General features: G+C 38.8%; 1 protein-coding gene and 1 pseudogene across 10 annotated transcripts in view; both read left to right on the top strand.

The window, feature by feature from the left end:
• Positions 1–2,854: 2,854 nt before the first annotated feature.
• The window catches only part of CPLANE1 (ciliogenesis and planar polarity effector complex subunit 1), a 128,428-nt gene continuing 109,935 nt past the window's right edge, over positions 2,855–21,347 (top strand). For all 10 annotated transcript variants that reach the window (XM_067730530.1, XM_067730531.1, XM_067730539.1 and 7 more), the window contains exons 1-14: positions 2,855–2,999; positions 8,421–8,547; positions 9,539–9,674; positions 9,793–9,912; positions 10,310–10,542; positions 12,306–12,412; positions 13,889–14,045; positions 14,467–14,570; positions 15,597–15,779; positions 17,878–18,127; positions 18,294–18,449; positions 18,623–19,392; positions 19,931–20,139; positions 20,338–20,418. In XM_067730530.1, the coding sequence (XP_067586631.1) occupies positions 8,467–8,547; positions 9,539–9,674; positions 9,793–9,912; positions 10,310–10,542; positions 12,306–12,412; positions 13,889–14,045; positions 14,467–14,570; positions 15,597–15,779; positions 17,878–18,127; positions 18,294–18,449; positions 18,623–19,392; positions 19,931–20,139; positions 20,338–20,418 (2,587 nt within the window). In that variant the 5' untranslated portion in view covers positions 2,855–2,999; positions 8,421–8,466. The remainder of the gene's footprint in view (positions 3,000–8,420; positions 8,548–9,538; positions 9,675–9,792; positions 9,913–10,309; positions 10,543–12,305; positions 12,413–13,888; positions 14,046–14,466; positions 14,571–15,596; positions 15,780–17,877; positions 18,128–18,293; positions 18,450–18,622; positions 19,393–19,930; positions 20,140–20,337; positions 20,419–21,347) is intronic.
• On the top strand, positions 5,740–6,745 carry LOC137220656 (large ribosomal subunit protein uL22-like; annotated as a pseudogene).

The raw sequence follows: 21,347 nt of genomic DNA, 5'->3' as shown, positions 1-21,347 counted from the left end.
CTTGTGATGAAAACTGCTAATTGACCACCAAAGTCATTCTTTCAGTCTTACTGGGTATGTTGCTAATCTACATTTCCCAGCCTGCTTTGCGGTTAGGTATGGCCAGGTGATAAAGTTCTCTCCAATACAACATAACCAGAAATACTGTGTACCACTTCTGGGCCCAGGTCTCAAAACTGTGGGTATGCTATCTCTTTTTCTCCTTTCCTTTGGCTGGAATCCACTGGAACCCAGTCTTGATTATGCAACAAGATACTGGAGAATTACAGAGTGAGTATCTCGAAGGAACCCAGATGTCTGAATAATTGTGTGGAGCAGAGCTACCCTAACAAACTGAATCACTCACCTTGTAACAGTTACACAAGAAAGAAATAATTGCCTATGTTCTCTAGGCCACTAATTTATGGTAGAGGATTTTTGATATGGCAGCCTACTCTTACCCTAAATAACTCACAACTCCACCTTATAATAGACCTCAGCTTATAACGATTCCCCCTGTTGGGGGAGAATGGCCTCAGATACACACAGACAAGACCTCAGCAGCCATTTCTGCACTATGTGATCCTAGCCATAGCTGACTGCTCCAGGAGTAGATCTCTTACCCAAACTGCACCACTTGCATTTTTCCCTCCAAGAGATTTGCAATTCTGAACTGAGACACAGGCTGAGAAAAATTGGAGCTGAGTCATGTTAATGGAAAGGCTTTAGAGCTGCACTGTACAATACAGGAGCCACTAGCCACATGTGGCTATTTGAATTTAATTAAAATAAAAAATTCGGGGCCTCAGTTGCACTAGCTACATTTTATGTGCTCAGTAGCATTCGTTGTTAATGGCTAACATATTGGACAAAGCAGACATAGAACATTTTCATCATCACAGAAATTTCTACTGGATAGCATTGCTTTAGAGAGAAAGTCTATGATCTGTCCTGGTTGCAGTACTTCCTAAGAACTGGTTATTGAAATCATTCCTTAGATTCTGTGGGATACTCCACACTCCCTACAATAAATTCCTTCTCTTGCTCAAGCTAGTTAGATTTGATTTTACTACCTGCTACCTAAAGGACCTAGGTTATTATATATCTTGCACTGTAACTATGAAACACCAAATCGGATGGGGGAATTTTCGAGCTTATTTCTATTTCACTTTACTCAGACTTTCACACATGGTTGACCACTCCTTCCTAGGCTCTTCCCTCCTACGCTTTCATGCTTTCCTGACACCACTTTTTGGGTTCTCTTCACCCCTCTGATGCTCTCATAAGAAGTGGTCTTCTCCATTAAACCCTTATTCATCAATATATATTAAAGAGAGGTGACCTTTAAAAAAGTGCAGGGCAGGCTGATGGAGAGACAGATGGTTAGGTTACATGTTCTACATCTACAGTTCTCCCATTGGGCTTCTGAACCATGACTCTAATTGCTCACCTGCAAGTCCACAGGCACCACAAAATGAATGTGCTTCAAATTGAACTATTCCTTGTTGAAAACCTAGCTTAAATACTTCTGACCTGCCCATCTCCCAGAGAGAAAAAAATGTGTTCTGTGCATACTGCTATCATGAAATTTATCACTGCACTGTAATTTAAGTGTCTATGAATCTCTTTTGAATAGGAACAGCATCGTTTTCCTCTCTTTACACCTAGCATCATGTTTGACACATGACACATAATAGGCATCCAATAATGTCTATTTTAGCCAATTGTAGGTATTCCCATGAAATTTTAAAGAATAAATGTGCACAACAGTCAACTCCAGAATTGCACCAATACCTCTAGGTCTGATGGCCACACAGCAAAGTCAGACACAGTTATCCTATTGTTATCACATCTGAAGACCTAGAAATGGAAACACAAAATTGTGGGAATAAGTTAGGATTTCTTTGTTCTGCTTCAGACTTCTTGGGCTAACTCCAGCAAGATTTATGTAAGGTGTTTGTGATTTGAGTAGCCTTGGACCACTTCAGTTCTATAACCTTTGACGTAAACGGTGCTAAGTGGTAATTATCCCAGCTGCCACTTATCCCACACCGAGACACAGGGAGAGTTGTGATTTACGATGCTGTGGGAAGTCCTCCTGCCCAGTACCCTTTGCTTGCCAAGATAAACCAATTTGATAACGATATCTTTCTATTTGAGAGGGCTGAGCGATTTACTCAGCAGAACATACCTAGCCTAGCCAAAGGTAACAAGCCAAAATGTTTTCGAACACCAGGCCAGTGACATCAGTGAGTGAAGAGGAGGACGGCTAGGGAACGGAAAGCTTGCCCCTGCTTAAGGCATACAAATTTAAGCTACAGAAAAATGCTTTTCCAGACCAAATATAGATCTCGAGCTGCGTGTTCTTGCCCCCTGTTTCCAGACCGTGCGCAGGAGCAGGACAGGAGCGAAAACAGTGCTGTAAATAAACAGAAGTCACTAGGAGTGTGGGTACAGAAACGCTTTCCTTAGCGCTTTAAGTTGCCCACTTGATCCGTGGAGGGCAGTGTACAACCCGTTCATTCCCAGGTCTCTAGAGGTCTCCACTAGGGTGCTGACATCCCGTGATTTACATCTTAGTCGGTTACTAAACGGTTTCCTGTAGAGCGCCGCGCATCGCCTGGGCACTCAAAGGCGAGTGTCTGAGGAACGCACGGGGTCGGTGAACACAGAAGGACCCGCGGAAGCTTAGGAGGAGACAGGGAACGGGAGGAGGAGCGGCCGAGCGGAGGGGACGCGGGACCGCTGAGAGGAAGGGGCGGGGGGAAACCCAAGGAGACCCGGAGGATAAGAAGAGGGAGGAGCACGTCCAGCTTCCCGCCCGCGCTCCCGGCCGGCTCGGGGCAGGCGCACTGGCGCCGCTCGCTCGCGTCCCCTCCCCCACCTCCGCCGTCGCCAGGGCGCAGGCTCGCGTCTGCGCCGGCGGCTGGGCCCTCGGCAGTCGCCGTCTGGTCACTGCCAGCTTCGCCTTCTGCCTCTCCGCGCTTCTCCCTCCCCGGATGGGCCGGACCCTGGCGGAGGTAACTGCCCGCAGATTCCTGCCCCTCACGGCCCCAGCCTCTTCCCCACGCTGTCCGGCCCGCGGGGTCCTCGGGCTCCTTCGTCCCCCTCACCCCCTCTAGTGTTGCGCGCTCGCGACCTCCCCAGCCCCTCCATACCCCGCCGCATCCAGCCCCCTCGTCCTTTACCACTTCCCGGTCCCCCAGCTTCCCCGGGGTCGTCCTCCGGCCGCCGCACCCTCAGCCTGACGGAGGCTCGGCGGCTCCGAGGGGTCCGGGTCGCCCTCCGGATGGCTGGGAACGACGTCCGGTTCGGGCCAGACCTCGGCCCCGCACCGGGGTCCTGCAGCTCCCGCCCTGTCTCGGGTGGGCACCACGGTGGCACCTCTCGGGGCAGAGGGCGGCGCTGCCCCGCAGGGTCGCGTAGGGAATCTCAGAGGGGTCCCCTGGGGATGACTTGTGCGAAGTGGGGAAGCCCCTGTGTTTGACCTTAGTGGGTGATAAATTGAGCACGGAGGAATGGACGCGATTTTTTAGATTCGTCTGTGGTGGAAACCACAGAACAACTTGGATTTTTCTCTCTCTCTCTCTTTTTTTTTTTTTTTAATTGAGCAGAGCTCCCTGAGCTATATACAGTAGGTCCTTGTTGGTTATCCATTTTAAATATAGCAGTGTGTACATGTCAGTTGGATTCTCTTGAAACTGCTTTCGCCAATGTGTTTTTGTTTGTTTGTTTGTTTGTTTTGCAGTACGCGGGCCTCTCACTGTCGTGGCCTCTCCCGTTGCGGAGCACAGGCTCCAGACGCGCAGGCTCAGCGACCATGGCTCACGGGCCCAGCCGTTCCTCGGCATGTGGGATCTTCCCGGACCGGGGCACGAGCCCGTGTCCCCTGCATCGGCAAGTGGACTCTCAACCACTGAGCCACCAGGGAAGACCCTCTTGTTTTAATTAACATAATTACAAAAGTCAAAACTATACAGAGGACTTCCTGGATGGTGCAGTGGTTAAGAATCCGCCAGCCAATGCAGGGGACACAGGTTCGATTCCTGGCCCAGGAAGATTCCACATGCCGCTAGCAATTAAGCCCGGGCACCACAGCTACTAAGCCTCTCTTTTTATATATATATATGTATATATGTGTGTGTGTGTGTGTGTGTGTGTGTGTGTGTGTGTGTGTGTATATATATCCTTTTCTCCATATACATACGTATACATCATTTATCCTATAGAGTTTTTTACATTCTGAATTTGGTTGATTTTATTCTACTGGTGTGTTTAATATGTTCCTTCATTCTCTTTATTTCTTGTCATCTGGTAGTTTGATTCAGACACAGATTCAGGTTCAGTTTTTAATTTTCTGTCTTTGTAAGAATATTTCATAGATGGCTGTGTGTACTTCCTGTCTACAAAGCATCATGTCACGGGCAATACAATGTCTATTTGTCTCACTGTTAGTAATTTTAAGATTGATTAGTGGCAGCCGCATAGTACAGGGAGATCAGCTTGGTGCTTTGTGACCACCTAGAGGGGTGGGATAGGGAGGGTGGGAGGGAGACGCAAGACGGAAGAGATTTGGGGATATATGTATACGTATAGCTGATTCACTTTGTTATAAAGCAGAAACTAACACACCATTGTAAAACAATTATACTCCAATAAAGATGTTAAAAAAAAAAAAAGATTCGGGCTCCCCTGGTGGCGCAGTGGTTGAGAGTCCGCCTGCCGATGCAGGGGACACGGGTTCGTGCCCCGGTCCGAGAAGATCCCACGTGCCGCGAAGCGGCTGAGCCCGTGAGCCATGGCCGCTGAGCCTGCGCGTCCGGAGCCTGTGCTCCACAACGGGAGAGGCCACAACACTGAGAGGCCCGCGTACCGCAAAAAAAAAAAAAAAAAGATTCATTAGTGGGTTTAGGGCATGTCAGTCCACCTGTTATACAGTTCCCCATCTACTTTCACCTAATAGTTTTAGCAGCCACTGATACTATTGACTAGATCTGTTATTTCATTGGGAGCTGCAAATAATGCTTTTCTAATGCCATTATTCCTCTTGCATTTGGTTAGCGCTTTTTAAAGAATTAATTTTATTTATGATTTTAATATTTATATTTAAAAATTTGAAAATAAATATTTGAAATTATTTATTTTAAATAAATTACTTAAAAATAAAGTGTCTAAGGAAGTAGTCATCTGGAATATTACTGTTCTGAGGAATTGAAAAACATAACGTTACAGTATAAAATATGAGGGTGGTTAGCATCTTAATCGGTCATTCTGTGCTGTATTTGAATAGTCTTTCATTTAAAGCTTATTTTATTTTTAAAAATTCAGCTATTATTAAAGATGGCATTAATAATACCAAATAAATTCAGTTTTTTTGGATTTCATAAACTAAAAAGAATTAGGAAGATAGAATTTTTTAAAAAAAGAAAGAATAAGGCTATAAAGTGGTCTGAAGTGACCTCTAAAAATGGTTCGCTATTCCCTTGACCCAGAAAACCCCACAAAATCATGCAAATCAAGAGGTTCAAATCTTTGTGTTGGTTTTTTTTTTTTTGCGGTACGCGGGCCTCTCACTGTTGTGACCTCTCCCGTTGTGGAGCACAGGCTCCGGACGCGCAGGCTCAGCGGCCATGACTCATGGGCCTAGCTGCTCCGCGGCATGTGGGATCTTCCCGGACCGGGGCACGAACCTGCGTCCCCTGCATCGGCAGGCGGACTCTCAACCACTGCGCCACCATGGAAGCCCTTTGTGTTCACTTTAAGAACACTCAGGAAACTGCCCAGGACATTAAGGGTATGCACATCCGAAAACCCACCAAGCGTCTGAAGGATGTTACTTTAAAGAAGCAATGTGTGCCATTTCATTGTTACAGTGGTGGAGTTGGTAGGTGTGGCCAGGACAAACAGTGCTGCTGGATGCGGGGTCGGTGACCCAAAAAGAGTCTTGAATTTTTACTGCAGATGCTCAAAAATGCTGAACTTAAGGGCTTAGATGTAGATTCTCTGGTCACTGAGCACAGCCAGGTGAACAAAGCCCCCAAGATGTGGCACAGGATTTACAGAGCTCATAGTCGGATCAACCCATACATGAGCTCTTCCTGCCACATTGAGATGATCCTTACTGAAGAAGAACAGATTGTGCCTAAACCAGAAGAGGAGGTTGCACAGAAGAAAAAGGTATCCCAGAAGAAACTGAAGAAACAAAAACTTACAGCCCGGGAATAAATGCCACAAAAAAATAAATGTAAATAAAAGTAAAAACAAAAAGGAATAAGGCTGTGATTAAATACAATCCAGGCCAATGACCAAATGCCATCATTATTCAAGATTTCACAATATTAAAAATTTTAAAAAGACTCAATTTGGAACAGTCACAAACTTAATATGAAAATTCAAATAGAGTACAAAGAACTTTTTTTCATGAACCACTTGAGAGTGACAACTGATGTTCTCTTACCCCTGAATATTTTAGTATCTACTTTCTACAGACAGGGACATTTGCCTACATAACTGCAAGACAACCATCAAAATCAGAAAATTAACATTCATCTATTACAACCATCTAATCCTCAGTTTTTCTTCCTATTCTGGTTTTTCCAATTGTCCCATATTGTCCTTTATAGTGAAAGGATAAAATTTACAATTACTGACTGCATTTAGTTGTCAAGTTTCCCGTTTGGAACCAGTTCCTCAATCTTTTTAAAACTTTCATAAACTTGAAACTTTTGAAGGTTACAGATCAGTTATTTTGTAAAATGTCCTTCAGTTTGGGTTTGCCTGATATTTCCTTGTGATTAGATTCAGGTTGTGTTCCTCTGTACATATGTCACAGAGATGTTTTTCTCATTTTAACTATTAGGTGGCACGTGATTTCCATTTGTCCCATTCTGATAATTTTCATTTTGATCACTAGACAAAATGGAATCTGCCTGGTTTCTTCATTGTAAAGTTACTTTTTCTCTTTTGTAATTAATGAGTATTTTATAGGGAGATATTTTGAAACAATGTAAATATACCATTTTTCATCAAATGTTCAATTTATTAATTTACTTATTTATAATTATATGGATTCATGGTTTCCTATTTTATTCCATGGATTTTATTATTTATTGATTGATTTATTGATTGATTGGCAGTACACGGGCCTCTCACTGTTGCGGCCTCTCCCGTTGCGGAGCACAGGCTCCAGACATGCAGGCCCAGTGGCCATGGCCCACGGGCCCAGCCGCTCCGCGGCACGTGGGATCCTCCCGGACCGGGGCATGAACCCGTGTCCCCTGCATCGGCAGGCGGACTCTCAACGACTGTGCCACCAGGGAAGCCCCCTATTTATTATTTTTAAATATTTATTTATTTATTATTTTGGCTGTGCCAGGTCTTAGTTGCGGCACGCAGGATCTTTAGTTGTGGCATGCGAACTCTTAAGTTGTGGCACGCATGCGGGATCTAGTTCCCTGACCAGGGACTGAAGCTGGGCCCCCTGCATTGGGAGCGTGGAGTCTTACCCGCTGGACCACCAGGGAAGTCCCTATTCCATGGATTTTAAATCCATTATTGTAATTGTTTTGATGCTCAAATTGTCCTCAGTTTGGTCTATGGGATCCCTTTCATTATGGCTTCTGTGTCCTCACTGTGCCTGGCTCCAATACACTGTGCCAGGCTCTTCCACTGCGTGAAAATCCTCCCAAGATTCACTCAAGAATGGGCCATTCACCCAAGATTATGTATGCTTCCCTCACCCAAATAGGACTCTTGACAAACTGTTGATGGCCTCTACCACAACTATCCCCACAACCAGCATGGGGACTTGCTGGGCATCTTTACTTCATATTATCTCAGGGCTTCATTTTTACGTCAACTAGTTTGGACTTTCTTACAGCTCTGTGACTTAGGGCAGTTTGACTGTTTATGTGGTGATTGAAGGCTTCAAGAGTGATTATTCCATAGAGTAAGGTAAAAGTTGTATTGCCTTATATGAGCTAGCCTTGGGAAGTGCATAGCATCACTTCCATTTTACTCTTGGTCAAAGTAGTCAAAACCCACCCAAATTCAAGGGATGAGGCATAGACCAGAGCTCTCAATGAGAGGAGTATTAAGGTCATAGTGTAAGAAGAGCATATGGGGTGGGAGGTATTTTTGTGGCCATCTTTGGAAAATACAACCTGGCACACTGAGAAAATCAAATCACATAGAAACTCTATTGTCAAGATGTTCTCCTAGTTCATGTTTATCTTCATAGTCTGAGAAATAACTTGTCGAAAAGCAAATAACATTTTGTCTGACTATTCAAGATGAGATACTGAATAAATTGTCAGCATCTTACCTTAAAAAGAGTTAACTTGAGCTGATGAAAAAGTAATCTACTAAAACTTTATGAAAATTCTAAATTAAGATCCTCAGTATTATGGGCTATTATCATTTTTTTGTTTTGATTTTTACAGCATCTTGTGACTTTTGACTTAATTGGTCATTGATATCTCAGCAAGCATGGAGATAAGATTAGAAGTTCTGACTTCAACGAGTATCAAGCAGAAAAAACCCTGGCCACGAGTCTCCTGGTTGGGACAGGTAGGTTTTTCTTTAATCATACAATATCAGTTCTAATATGTGTTAACTGTGTGCTTTGCCTCTAAGATCAAAGAATGTTCTATGGCCTTCACAAAACACAATGTCATCTGTAGAAGGATCACCTGCCTACTGAGCAGGGTTTTGTGTATTTGTGTGGTAACAGGCTGGCAGAGATGGGGAGGGAGCATCAGTCTTTCTGTGGTCTAATCAGAGTTGCCACCACTCTCATCACTCTCTTGCTCCTTTTCTCCATAAACTTGCTTAATCTTCTTCACAGTCCTCTGTTGCTTTGCTCTTGGAGACCTGGGATGATGTATCATCCTCACTCTCATCTGCTGTGCTCTCCTGGGAATGCTGGGACATAATTTCTTCACCCTGCAAGTCCCAGTTTTTGAGATTGCACAGCCAGAAGACCTCTCTGCAATTGTTGAGGATGAGCATGGCTTTCACTCTGCAAACTACCAGCTACAGGGTCTTTTTGAGCAAAAGCACATGTTTGGTGAGTTTCGTGTCCTGGTGAATCTTGGAATGCCCACACAGGTGATGAAGCAGCGTGGTGTCCAACTGGAAGGTTTCCAGTAAGCTCAGATCATTTTCTCGATGTTTTCTAAAACTGAAGTCTAGGAGTAGCATGACACTGCTTCAGAAATGAGAAGCCGTGTCTATTTTAATCTAAGTAGATAATTTAAAACTTACCCATACTACTGTTCAGATTGATGAGATAACAGCAGGTAACTCAGTTTGGGCTAGCAGAATTGGAAGACACTCCTATAATTTTAAACTCCAAAGAAATCTCAGTGCAACTGTTAGGTCATCCTACCTAGTAATTCTAGTAAGAGGTACTTTAAGATAGAATGAAAAATCTTCAGGTTACAAATATACAATCTTTCTTAAATGTCACTTTGTTTTCTTTTCTGGGATAACTTACTTAGGTAAGAGGCTGAATTAACTTCTGGCATCTCTTAAGTCTCTCACATGTTTCTTCTCTTAGGAAAATGAAGCTGTTTTTCTTTTGGATGATAAATTCATAAATGAAATTAATTTGCTATCAGGAAGGACAAAGAAGAAAATTCCCAGTCTCCAGCCTTTGTTGAAGGATGTTACAGTCCTAACAACGTCCAGTAATGGTTAAGTAGTACTGATATTTTCAAAAGACTAGATTAACTGTATTTTTAAAAATAATTTTGGGAGTAATATTAAGGGAAATGTTAGATTATAAGTATTGCGTTTCCTTTTTGGAAGCAGATGCCTGGCTGGCTGGGGTACTTGCTACAGGGGAGCTTTTCCTCTGGAACAAAGATCAAGATTGTTTGAAAACTATACAAGCAACTGAAAAGCCTAAAGAAATGATTAAAGCTGCAGTAGGTGGGAGATTTTTATTTGTTTAAATTGGTTTAACTTGATATATAGGAGAAAAGAAATATATCTCTGTGTAAATATATATATCTGTATATATATGTATTTTTCCTTATATCTGTAAGTATTTTTTTGGTGGTGTTTATTTGTGACAATTAGGTTCATCCTGAAGAAGAAAAATCTGGCATGCCTTACATATCTGTGATAACAGTGGGTTCCTAATATCACATATGAGTACATGATAAATGTTATAATTTGTACTTTTAGTTTATTACTAGTGCCTTAGTTTTACATTCTGAATGGAAACATCATTTAGGTTCCTTATTGTCAGAATAGATAAAATTTGTACTTTTTTGTGGGAATTCAGACTTCAGAGGTGTAATTACTTTTTTTTGTTGTTTTCTAGCAAGCTCTTTGAGACTGTACTTGTATGTATCTGGCAATGGGAAAAGAGTTCTGCTTATAACTCCTTCTGGATGCATATTTCTTTGGGAACATTTGGAATTCAAGAATATCTTATCTTCTAAAAGCCCTTCATTGGTGGGCCAATGGTCCCAGATCATACCTGAAGAAGCAGTTCATTTGCCTTCCCCTGAAGATAAAGAAGCTGTAGTGCATGCTGTCTTTATAAAAAATGAGGTAAAATCCAAATCAGACAGGGTATTATAGAAGTGGTGGAGATCTCAGACTCTAAGAACAGACACCATCTGGGAAGCTGTTGAGCAGAGTGTGTAATGGCATAGCTATATATCTCCAGGCATCATTAATTGTCATAGTAATGGTGAAATTACCACGGAAAAGGTATTTTTATATTTCTTGGTCACATTTTAAAAGATGTGTATTAAAAATGGTTTGAACTTAGAGCTTCCTAGTTATACTTTTCCCTAGTTTTAGAATATAACTAGTTTTGTAATAAAGAGAAATACAAATATCATATATTAACGCATATATGTGGAATCTAGAAAAATGGTATAGACGATCTTATTTACAAAGCAGAAATAGAGACACAGATGTAGAGAACAAATGTATCGATGGATACCAAGGGGGAAGGGGGTGGTGGGATGAATTGGGAGATTGGGATTGACATATATACACTTCTAAATATAAAATGATAACTAATGAGAACCTATTGTATAGCACAGGGAACTCTACTTGGTGCTCTGTCGTGACCTAAATGGGAAGGAAATCCAGAAAAGACGGGATATATGTATACATGTGGCTATTTCACTTTGCTCTACAGCGGAAGCTGACACAGCAGTGTAAAGAAACTATATTCCAATAATAAATAAATATTTGTTGGATTTTTAAAAAAGCTAGAATTAGTGATATTAAGTAAGCCATTTAATTCCCAGGGAATAACACGTTCATTAACTAAAAGCATTCAGAATAGCTGCATGATACTCTTTGTGTGTATGGACCAACATTTAATTACCCGATCTACTATTGTTAGAAATTACATTTTGAACTTTTGTTGTTTTCCTCCACCCCCATGGGTAGTGCCCTAACTTAAATAATATGTAACTATAAGGACTTCCCTGGTGGTCCAGTGGCTAAGAATCCACCTTCCAATGCAGGGGACGTGGGTTCGATCCCTGGTCCCACATGCTGCAGGGCAGCTAAGTCCGAGAGCCACAGTTACTGAGCCTGTGCTCCCTAGAGTCCATGAGGCACAACTAGAGAAAAGCCCGCACACTGCTACGAAGATCCGCATGCCACAACTAAGGCCCAACACAGCCAAATAAATAAAATAAATTAATTAAAAATAAATAAATAATATGTAACTGTAAAAGAAGAGAAAAATAAATATATTAGAATATTTCCAGTTGTAGCCAGAGTAAAGGCTGTGTTTTCTTAAGAGAGTAAACTGCACCTTGATTTCCCATTTGAGATATGCCTGTGGCTCAGAAATTAATTACTTAGTCTTTAGCTTAATGTTCAGCTACATGTTAAGAGTAAAAATATGAGCAGGCTCTTGATATGTTTCATTTATTTTATTTATGATGAGAAATATGTGGGGTTTTTTTGTTTGGTTGTGTTTTTTTTGCTGTTCTTTCAGGGATTAGTTTATTTTATTTATAGTTTAGTTAGTTTATTTTATTTTTTTCCTTGTTGGTTATTTATTTTAAACATACCAGTGTGTATGTGTGAATCCCGAACGTCCTAACTATTCCTCCTCCCCACCCTTACCCCCTGGTAACCATAAATTAGTTCTCTAAGTCTGTGAGTCTGTTTCTGTTTTGTAAATAAGTTCATTTGTATCATTTTCTTTGATTCCACATATAAGCTATATCATACCATATTTCTCTTTCTTTGTCTGACTTCACTCAGTATGACAATCTCTAGGTCCTCTTGATTTATTTTCAGATTAATTATATACTAAAGTATATTAAATTTATCTACAGTTATTTGGAGACTGCTGCTTGTGTTCATTTACTTTCTATTCCGGGGAATGCCTGAAGTTAACATTTCTAGCAATTCGGTGGCATGAAAATGTATTTACATCTATAAGGTGAGGTAAATGTTTCCTTCTTCCTAGTTTTCTATCTGCTTTTTTTTTTTTTTGGCCGCTTCATGCAGCATGTGGGATCTTAGTTCCCCTATCAGGGATTGAACCTGTGCCCCCTGCATTGGAAGCATGGAGTCTTAACCACTGGACCGGCAGGGAGGTCCCTCTATCCCTTTTAAAACATTGTTATCTTTTGGCCCATAAATACGTAACAAGATTAGTAAGTGAAATGTGAATATCAACTTCTGAGGCTTTACAAATTCTTTCTTCCTGTAAGTATTGTTCTGTTTCTTTACTTTTCATTTCGAATGTCTATTATAGAAAGTTTTTCTTGTTTTAATTTTGTTTCCCTTCTTAGAATCAAGAACACATAAAAGGTAAGGCAGACAAGCAGACTATGGTCTTACTTGTCTTAAGACTATAAAAATAACTCCTTTGAAAAGTAATTCAATTGAATTTTTTTAAAATAAATTTATTTATTTATTTATTTTTGGCTGCATTGGGTCTTTGTTGCTGCACACGGGCTTTCTCTAGTTGCAGCGAGCGGGGGCTGCTCTTCGTTGCGGTGCATGGGTTTCTCATTGCAGTCTCTTCCCTTGTTGCGGAGCATGGGCTCTAGGTGTGCGGACTTCAGTAGTTGTGGCTCGTGGGCTCAGTGGTTGTGGCTCACAGGCTCTAGAGTGCAGGCTCAGTAGTTGTGGCACACAGGCTTAGTTGCTCCGCGGCATGTGGGATCTTCCCAGACCAGGGCTCGAACCCATGTCCCCTGCATTGGCAGGCGGATTCTTAACCACTGTGCCACCAGGGATGTTCCAAATCAATTGAATTTTAAAAAGGAAATAACTTGAATTTACTACTGTACTTTTTAAATGCTCAAGTATTTTTTCAATTAAAAGTAATTTTATTTATTTTAAAAAGCCCAATGAAATAGAAAGAATGCATTAAAAGCATATAGTGACTAAGATTTAGTAAAATAGTGAGGTTTTTTTTTTTCTGTTTATTTTCTTTATTTTTTATGCTAGCAGTACTCTATTTGGGTGTAATTTATATAAAGTAAAATGAACAAATCTTAAATGTACAACTAGGTGGACTTCGATAAATGTACATATGCCTGTAACCATCCTCATATCAAATATAGAACATTGTCACTATCCTAAAAATCCCCTCTTCTCACCTATTTAATACCTGTAAAAATGTTTGTAATAATGTAGAAATATGTGTATCTAAACTTCTAGTGGATGCAGATGTTTTTGGGGCTGGCTACAGAACATGCCATTATTAACAAAACTCTGATATGGACCTTGTTTAACTAGCAGTTGCTCTTTTGTGTCCTGGATGAAACCTGTGAACAGTTGCTACGAGACCCCAAATATATGTGCACATGTACGAATTTAGTTGGACCCTTTAATTTTTTGTAATGAAGTGTATATTAATTTAAAAGTTACTATACTTTTTGTTTTCAATTATTTCACTATTTAGATCATTGACATACCATGTTCAGTGGGCACAACAAGATTGCCTTCTGTGCAGTCTGATTCCTAAATGTGAATCAGTAAAGTCAAGAGGAGCTCTAATTTCTGCATTTTCAAGAGATGGCATTACCCTGGCAGTAACTCTTAATCAGAAAGACCCAAAGGTCAGTAAATATAATCTATCTTGGAAGTAACCTGTAAAAGAGAGAGTTTAGTTCAGTTTTGAGATTTTTTTCCCCCGAGTATAGTTTTTTTCCTTAGTATTACTTTATATTCTTTAAATTGGTGTTTTCTGATCCACCTTGACATTGTAAATTGGTAAAGTTATTTACGTTAGCTGCCGTAATTTTCAGAATTTGGCCTTCAGAGATGAAAAGAGGATAATGGAAAAGGAAGAAAGAAGGGCAAAGTGGTAACTGATATTCTTAAAATGTAGTATAAAAGAGAGAAAAGTTATAGGTGGTCAGTATTATCTTGCCAGTTGGCAAAGACTAGGTAGTTCATTGATATAATAGATCTCTAGGTCTTCAGAATTATAAGTAAAATAATTTTAATGGTTTTTTTAATCTTTTTTTTTCTTTCTAGGCAACTCAGGTATTATTTATAAACACACTGAATTTTGTTACACTCTGTGGTAGCCTTAAAGGATGTAGTAATAAGAATCCTGTGGTTCCAGCTACACTTATCAGGTAAGGGTTCTTTTGTATTTCTAAATAGTGTTTTTATTTTCTTTTTTAATAGTTTAATAAGTTTAAGGCACTGATAATTCAGTAGGTGTCTAAATAGATATTTAGATAGATGATGTTATCTTGGGAGGAGTTGAATTATGACTGGGTAGAGAAATACTGGGCTAAGTTAGAGAGGTTGAAATGAAAAAACCTGGGTTGGGAAGACCATTATATACTCAGGCTGAGGTGTTTCTAGCTTTTTAAACAAAGTTAGCATTCTCTGCATACGGGTGGATAGTACCATAAGTGGTGATTTTGGATGGCACGTGGACCTATGAAGGATTATAGAGTAGGAAAATTTCCTCTTGGATCCTCCTAAGTTCCTATTCTGAATTGTTTTCTCTGCTGCTCTCTGAATTTCCAAAGTTTTCAGGTTCATCCAGCCTTGCCTTTTTATTTTCTTTCTCTCCCCAAAATTTCCTTTCTAGAAGAATTACTAGTCTCAGTTCAGTGGTCTGTTTGACTTAGGGTGTCCATCATTCACATGAGGAGGAGCTACTTTTCTGTCTCCATGAAAGAAACATTAATATTATCAGATAGTTAAGGAGTAGTAAAGATGGCTTTAGGAAGACGGAGTCTGCTACTGAGTGGAGCTCTGGCAGGCTGCAGAGAAGACAGGCGTGGTATTGACCTTCAAATCTACCAGTAGATCTTAGTTTTGGACACCACTAGGATTAGAAGTTGTTCTAATTATAATGTAAGTGACAAAAACTTTACTTTGTTAGGTCTTATTTTCATCTTATGATTTGCTTATGAATCTAAGTAAATTTCTAATTTGTATGTTGTATGGAGTAGATGTTTATGAGCAAACTCCTTTTTTCTTACCTTTTTTTCTGGGAAGTAAAATACATGAAATGTATTGACATTTGCCTGCTATTCATTCTTTTGACCTTATTTTTTGAAGCATCTCACCCCTTCTTGGCCATTATAAATTGTCAAAGGCATTGTAGAGAGTCCTTTCTAAACATATTGTCTTGCTTTTTCTAGGTCCTACTGGGTAGGTGATATCAGCTGGACTCATGATAGTCTTTTTCTGGCTTGTGTATTAAAACGTGGCTCCCTGGTTTTATTGACCTGCCAAGGTGAATTGCTAACGTTAATTACATTTGGTTGCTCTATAGAATTTGGGCCAGCAGAATTTATTCCTCTTCACCCACTAATAACATATAGGTGAGACATTTGAATTGTTTTAATTTATTTACAGAAGTTTTTCTCTTTTGGTATTACTTTACTGTGTATTTTTTTAATATAATTTCATCTTTCAAATTGTCTTATTCTTTCTTTGAGTCTGTCATCTCAATATCCGCTTCTTATTTATAGTTTTCTTCTGTTTCTTTTTGTGGCTTAATCCTGGTGAAAATTTGACATGGTGACTATGTAAGTATATGTTATTTAAATATTCAGTAGCACTAAAAAAAGTAACTTCTTTGATAAAAAAATTAATAGAAGTGTGATATATCTTTTATTGTTTCAAAAGCAGAGCACTTAGATAAAAATTAACTTGGCATATGTATCTACTTTTCTCCCAGAGGGAAAAAGGAGAAAAGTTGTTGGAAATGGGTAGTAGACTTTAGAATTTAGCCATATTTTAATTTTTAATTGTGAGATCATGAAGCATTTTGGCTTTGGAGTCAGAACAAGATTCAAACCTTGGTTCTTCTACTTATTAGTTGTGTGACCTTGGGTAAGTTATTCTTAAGACTCTGTTTCTTTTACTGTGAAATGAAGATGACAGTAATAATCTCTTAGAGTTGAGGGAATGAAGTGAGATGATAAATAATTATAAATTGCTTTAACACAGTTCTGGCATAAAATAAGTGCTCAGTAAATATTTGCTGTTATTGATGTTGATATTATTATATATGGCTAGACACATATAGACACCTATTTACAAATCAGAAGCATTGGAAAAGGTCTTTGAAATTAATCCATTCCCTTTACTGTATAGAAAAGAAACTGAGGAGGGATGTGTCCTTGATTATATTTAGCAAAAAGTTTTGCTTAATTTTTAGCAATAGAAAATTCTAATGGAAAAACTTGTCACTTTGTGCAGTGAAAGTGTTTTTCCTTATTTCTTATGGTCTGATTCATAATTGACTTAAATTTCCTCACATTTTCCTTTAAAATTAGTATTTAGGGCCTTTCAAAATGGATTGCTTTTTTTGATTACAAAAGTAATACATATTCATTGTTTTAAAAAAACTTAAAAATCAAATGTTACAAAACTAGATAATGTAGAAAGTGAGACTTGTAATCCTATTCCTCAGAGATAACAATTATTAGCATTTTAGTGTGTTGTCCTCTAAAATTAAAAATTTTATATAACATTTATAACAATATTAGTTTCCTTTTTTTTTTTTTTTTTTTTTGCGTTATGAGGGCCTCTCACTGTTGTGGCCTCTCCCGTTGCGGAGCACAGGCTCCGGACGCGCAGGCTCAGCGGCCATGGCTCACGGACCTAGCCACTCCGCGGCATGTGCGATCTTCCCGGACCGGGGCACGAACCCATGTCCGCTGCATCGGCAGGCGGACTCTCAACCACTGCGCCACCAGGGAAGCCCCATGGAGTCACTTTTTAATGGTTTTATAAATTTCAAAGCATGTACATTCTGAAACCAATCTTCTGTTGTGGATCATTTGGCTAATAAAATCTATATTTGATTCGTTTCCTAACCAGAAAAAAAATTATATTTTTGCTATTCTCTTTATAGTTATAAAGCTTCAAAGTTAATAATCAGTGATATTAAGTAGTCAGAATCAGGTACACCACCATAACAATAAATAACTACACTTATGTGGAAACTCAGTCAGAGTTAATCTTAAGCTGATAAAATTATACTTATCACCATCCTCTCCAAATGTGCTCTGTTTCTTTTCTTTCTCCTCCTTAATAACAAATATACTTATAGCTCCTAATTATATTCTTATAAGTATATTTAAATAGATAGTAAGAAGGAAAGGTAAGTTCAATAGTAAAAATGAACTGCCTCAATTATTTTCTGGAAAAGGTTGTATAAAACTAGATTAAAAACAAGACAGAGTAAGTGCCACAATGCTGGGAAAATTTTAAAAAAACACATAAACCTCTGTATTATTTAATCACGTATGTTTTCCTCACAGATATATGCACATTTAATATTTTTGCATTTAATTTGCTTGCATTTTCATCATTCTGGAACTTTTAATTGTTTTTTCTTTGGAATAACATAATTGTTTCCTTTAAGATTTTTCTCTTACTAATTCTTGAATTTTGGTGTTTGTTTGCTAGACCACAGCAGTTTACACTTCAAGATTCAGATAATTCTGTAGATTCATCAGCTTCTGATAGTGACCCTATGAGACAGAGATTTTCTATAAAAGCACATTCACGGTTACCCTACCTCATTATTTCTGATGGATACATGGTCACAACCCTTCGATTTCTTGATAATCTGTCTTCATCAGTGCTCATGAGATCCCTTCTACTTGATTCAGCACAGAGGCTTGAGAAAACATACCAAAGTTTGATATTGTCTAAGGTATAGTGCTTTTTGGTACCATTAGTAAAAGTTGACTTCTTAGTCCTTTCAAATTTAAAACTGTACTGACAGCCTTGGATTGTATACAGTTATCTGTAGATGTTTTAATTGTTTGTAGTACAATTATCGATAAAATTTTGCTCTGGAAATCTTTTTTCTTCTATAGCCAAAAGGCCAAGGGCTGAACTTGCAATCACTGGATTCCCTAAGATCTAGCTTGTTAAAACACCACGGAAATGAAAATTTAGCTGATTCTACTGTTCCCAGATTCTTGCAGGCAGAAGAAACAATGAAATTAAATGAAGAAATAGCAGATTTGCAGGTACTTAGTAACAGTGTTTTATTTACTTTGAACAGTTACGTATTGACTTTATTCCAAGAAACATATTTTCTTTTTCTTTCATTAAAAGGAAGAGAAATTTGAGAGCACTAAAGTGATTCTACTTGTAAGGAATCAAATGATATTAAGTATAATTTTTTTCACTCATGTTTTAGGATTTTGAAGCTGAAGAAACTAATGAAGGCGAAAATTTTCCAAACAACTTATTTTCTTTTTGGAACCAAAAGAAGGATCTGTTGTTTAGTAGTGCCCAAGAAGGAAGACTGGAATTTGCTTCTATGTTTGATACCATACATGCAAAAGATAATATTGAGGAGACAGATGAAACTGTTACAGAACTGCGTTCTGTCCAGAAAAATCTCCTTGCAGCATGGACTATAGGAATTTCAAAAAATGTGACAGAAAAAAAATTAATGTTAAATTACACAGTAGTTTGTATCACTCATTTTTTGTACATTCTTCAATTTATAAAATGTCCTTTCCCCGAACTTGATCTTTTTTTAAGCAAGAGCCCAAGACATAATGCATGGGTACTTTGTATCTTTCAACTTTTTCATCAGTGTTTATCAATCCAGTACTGGGATATGAGATACAGACAAGATGTAGGACATTTGGTAAAGCTGACCTCAAATACTATAAAGCTTTTGCTGACACAGCAACAACAGAATCAGTTATTCTCAAAGAAGCTTTTAGCCTGTTTTCATTTACTCAGAATGGTAGCTGATCATTTAAATGGCGTATACAGTCTTCAACCAGAAGTTATTTCAGCATCAACTGATGGAAGTAGAACAGCAAAGCAAGACTCATTGGTTGTGCCCATTTTTCAAATGTTTCAAGATAGTGGTGCTCGGAAAAACTGGTCTTGGAATTCGTCTTTCAAGATTCGTCCTCAAGTATTAAATTTTGTTCAACAGCCAGGACACAGGTATAATGACTTTAATATTAGGAGACCATCAGCTTTATAGATTTTTCAAAATTGAGATATAATTCCCATACTGTAAAATTCTCCATTTTAAAGTGTACAATTCAGTGATCTTTAGTATAGTCACAGGCTTGTAGAACTATTAGCACAAATTCCAGAATATTTTTATCACCCTCAAAAGAAACCTTGTACCCATTAGCACTCAGCATTATAGATTTTATGTTATAGAATTTATGCCAGATATTATTCAACACATATATTTTATTAGTCTTGGGCATCCATGATACTGTTGAAGGATTTTGGTTTAGATAAGCACTATAGAAAAATGACCACAGGTACATAAAGCATTTATGAAAGTTTTAAAAATATGCATTTTTTGATCCGTGGACTTTGTGCTATATTTAAATCTGATCAGTTTGTATACATGTTATTACCTCAGTGAAGAATACATGCAGAAATAAAAAGGTTAATGAGGAGGCTATACTCATTCTTATCCCTAGTCTGAAATTTGATTCTTATGATTACCTGATTTTGTGTGCAGATTGATTGTTCTCTGGAGAGTATTGTACAGAAAAACTTTATGGTATCAAACACAATTAAGTCAAAGAGTTCCTGAAGATGACATACAGTTAACTGAAAAGATGACACATGAAGCATCTACTGTCAAGTCCCTGTTATGTCATATACAGGCTAAATTGCAGACTGCTGGAGTTCTCTTGAACCAGACCTTAGAACTTAAATCTATCAATGGTCAGTATCTTATAAACAATTTCTAACTCCAGGAATAAGTGATATAGTTAGTTGGACTTTGATTTTATTAATTGGTTGCAATTATTTGCTTTTCAAAATAATTTCTGGTGGAGTTGTATCCACTAAATTTTAAAACAAGTACGTGTTTATAAAGGAATTTAATTAACCAGCACTAATTTTTGGTTAAAAACTTTGTAGGGGAAGAGTGTTTCCTATTAGGATCATATGAAAAGTCTGTTCAACTATGGAAGAAAGCTCTTCAAGAAACCCAAGAGAAAGGTAGGGGAGTGTTAAAAAATAATACTTGCCATAATATTGGTAGGACCATATTCTAGCATGCTGTTGAGCTTCAAAATTATTTCAGATTTCTGAGTGCTCACAATTTCTTAATGCTCAAATAGAATACATATTGTAGGTACCTTTACTGTCAGAAATAGTTATTTAAAATTATTCTTAGTCTTGGAAATTGTAGCACCAAGAATTTTTTCTGTTATCCATAGATAAGGCTCCTCTGTCCTTTTTTTGATTAGTGATGGAACCTGTGATTGATTGTTGATAGGGAAAAAAATGAGACTTAATCCCAAATTTAAAAAATATATATTTTGTCATTTAGTGCACTGTAAGTATCTAAACGAGAAACTATGGGTCAGATAATTTGTCACCTTATTACAGACTTATAGAAACATGGAGCTAAGGCTCTCTGCCCTTAAGTAATTCAACTTTAAGAATTTCCTGTCGGACCTCCCTGGTAGCGCAGTGGTTAAGAATCTGCCTGCCAGTGCAGGGGACACGGGTTCGAGCCCTGATCTGAGAAGATCCCACATGCCATGGGGCAACTGGACCCACATGCCACAACTACCGAGCCTGCGTGCTACAACTACGGAAGCCTGCACCCCTAGAGCCCGTTCTCTGCAACAAAGAGAAGCTGCAATGAAGAACAGCCCCCGCTCACTGCAACTAGAGAAAGCCCGCGTGCAGCAACCAAGACCCAACGCAGCCAAAAATAAAATAAGATTAAAAAATTAAAAAAAAAAAGAATTTCTTGTGAGTTAGACTTATTATGGGCTACATGGAGTTTTTTTTTTTAATATTTATTTGGCTGCATTGGGTTTTGGTTGCGGCACGCAGGATCTTCATTGCAGCACACGGGCTTCTCTCTAGTTGTGGCACTCAGGCTCTGGAGCGTATGGGCTCAGTAGTTGCGTTTC

The sequence above is a fragment of the Pseudorca crassidens genome, chromosome 3 (genome assembly GCF_039906515.1).
Source record: "Pseudorca crassidens isolate mPseCra1 chromosome 3, mPseCra1.hap1, whole genome shotgun sequence".
Taxonomy (NCBI): Eukaryota; Metazoa; Chordata; class Mammalia; order Artiodactyla; family Delphinidae; genus Pseudorca; species Pseudorca crassidens.
Note: the sequence above shows the minus strand (reverse complement) of the source record. Positions and strands in the feature narration are given on the sequence as shown.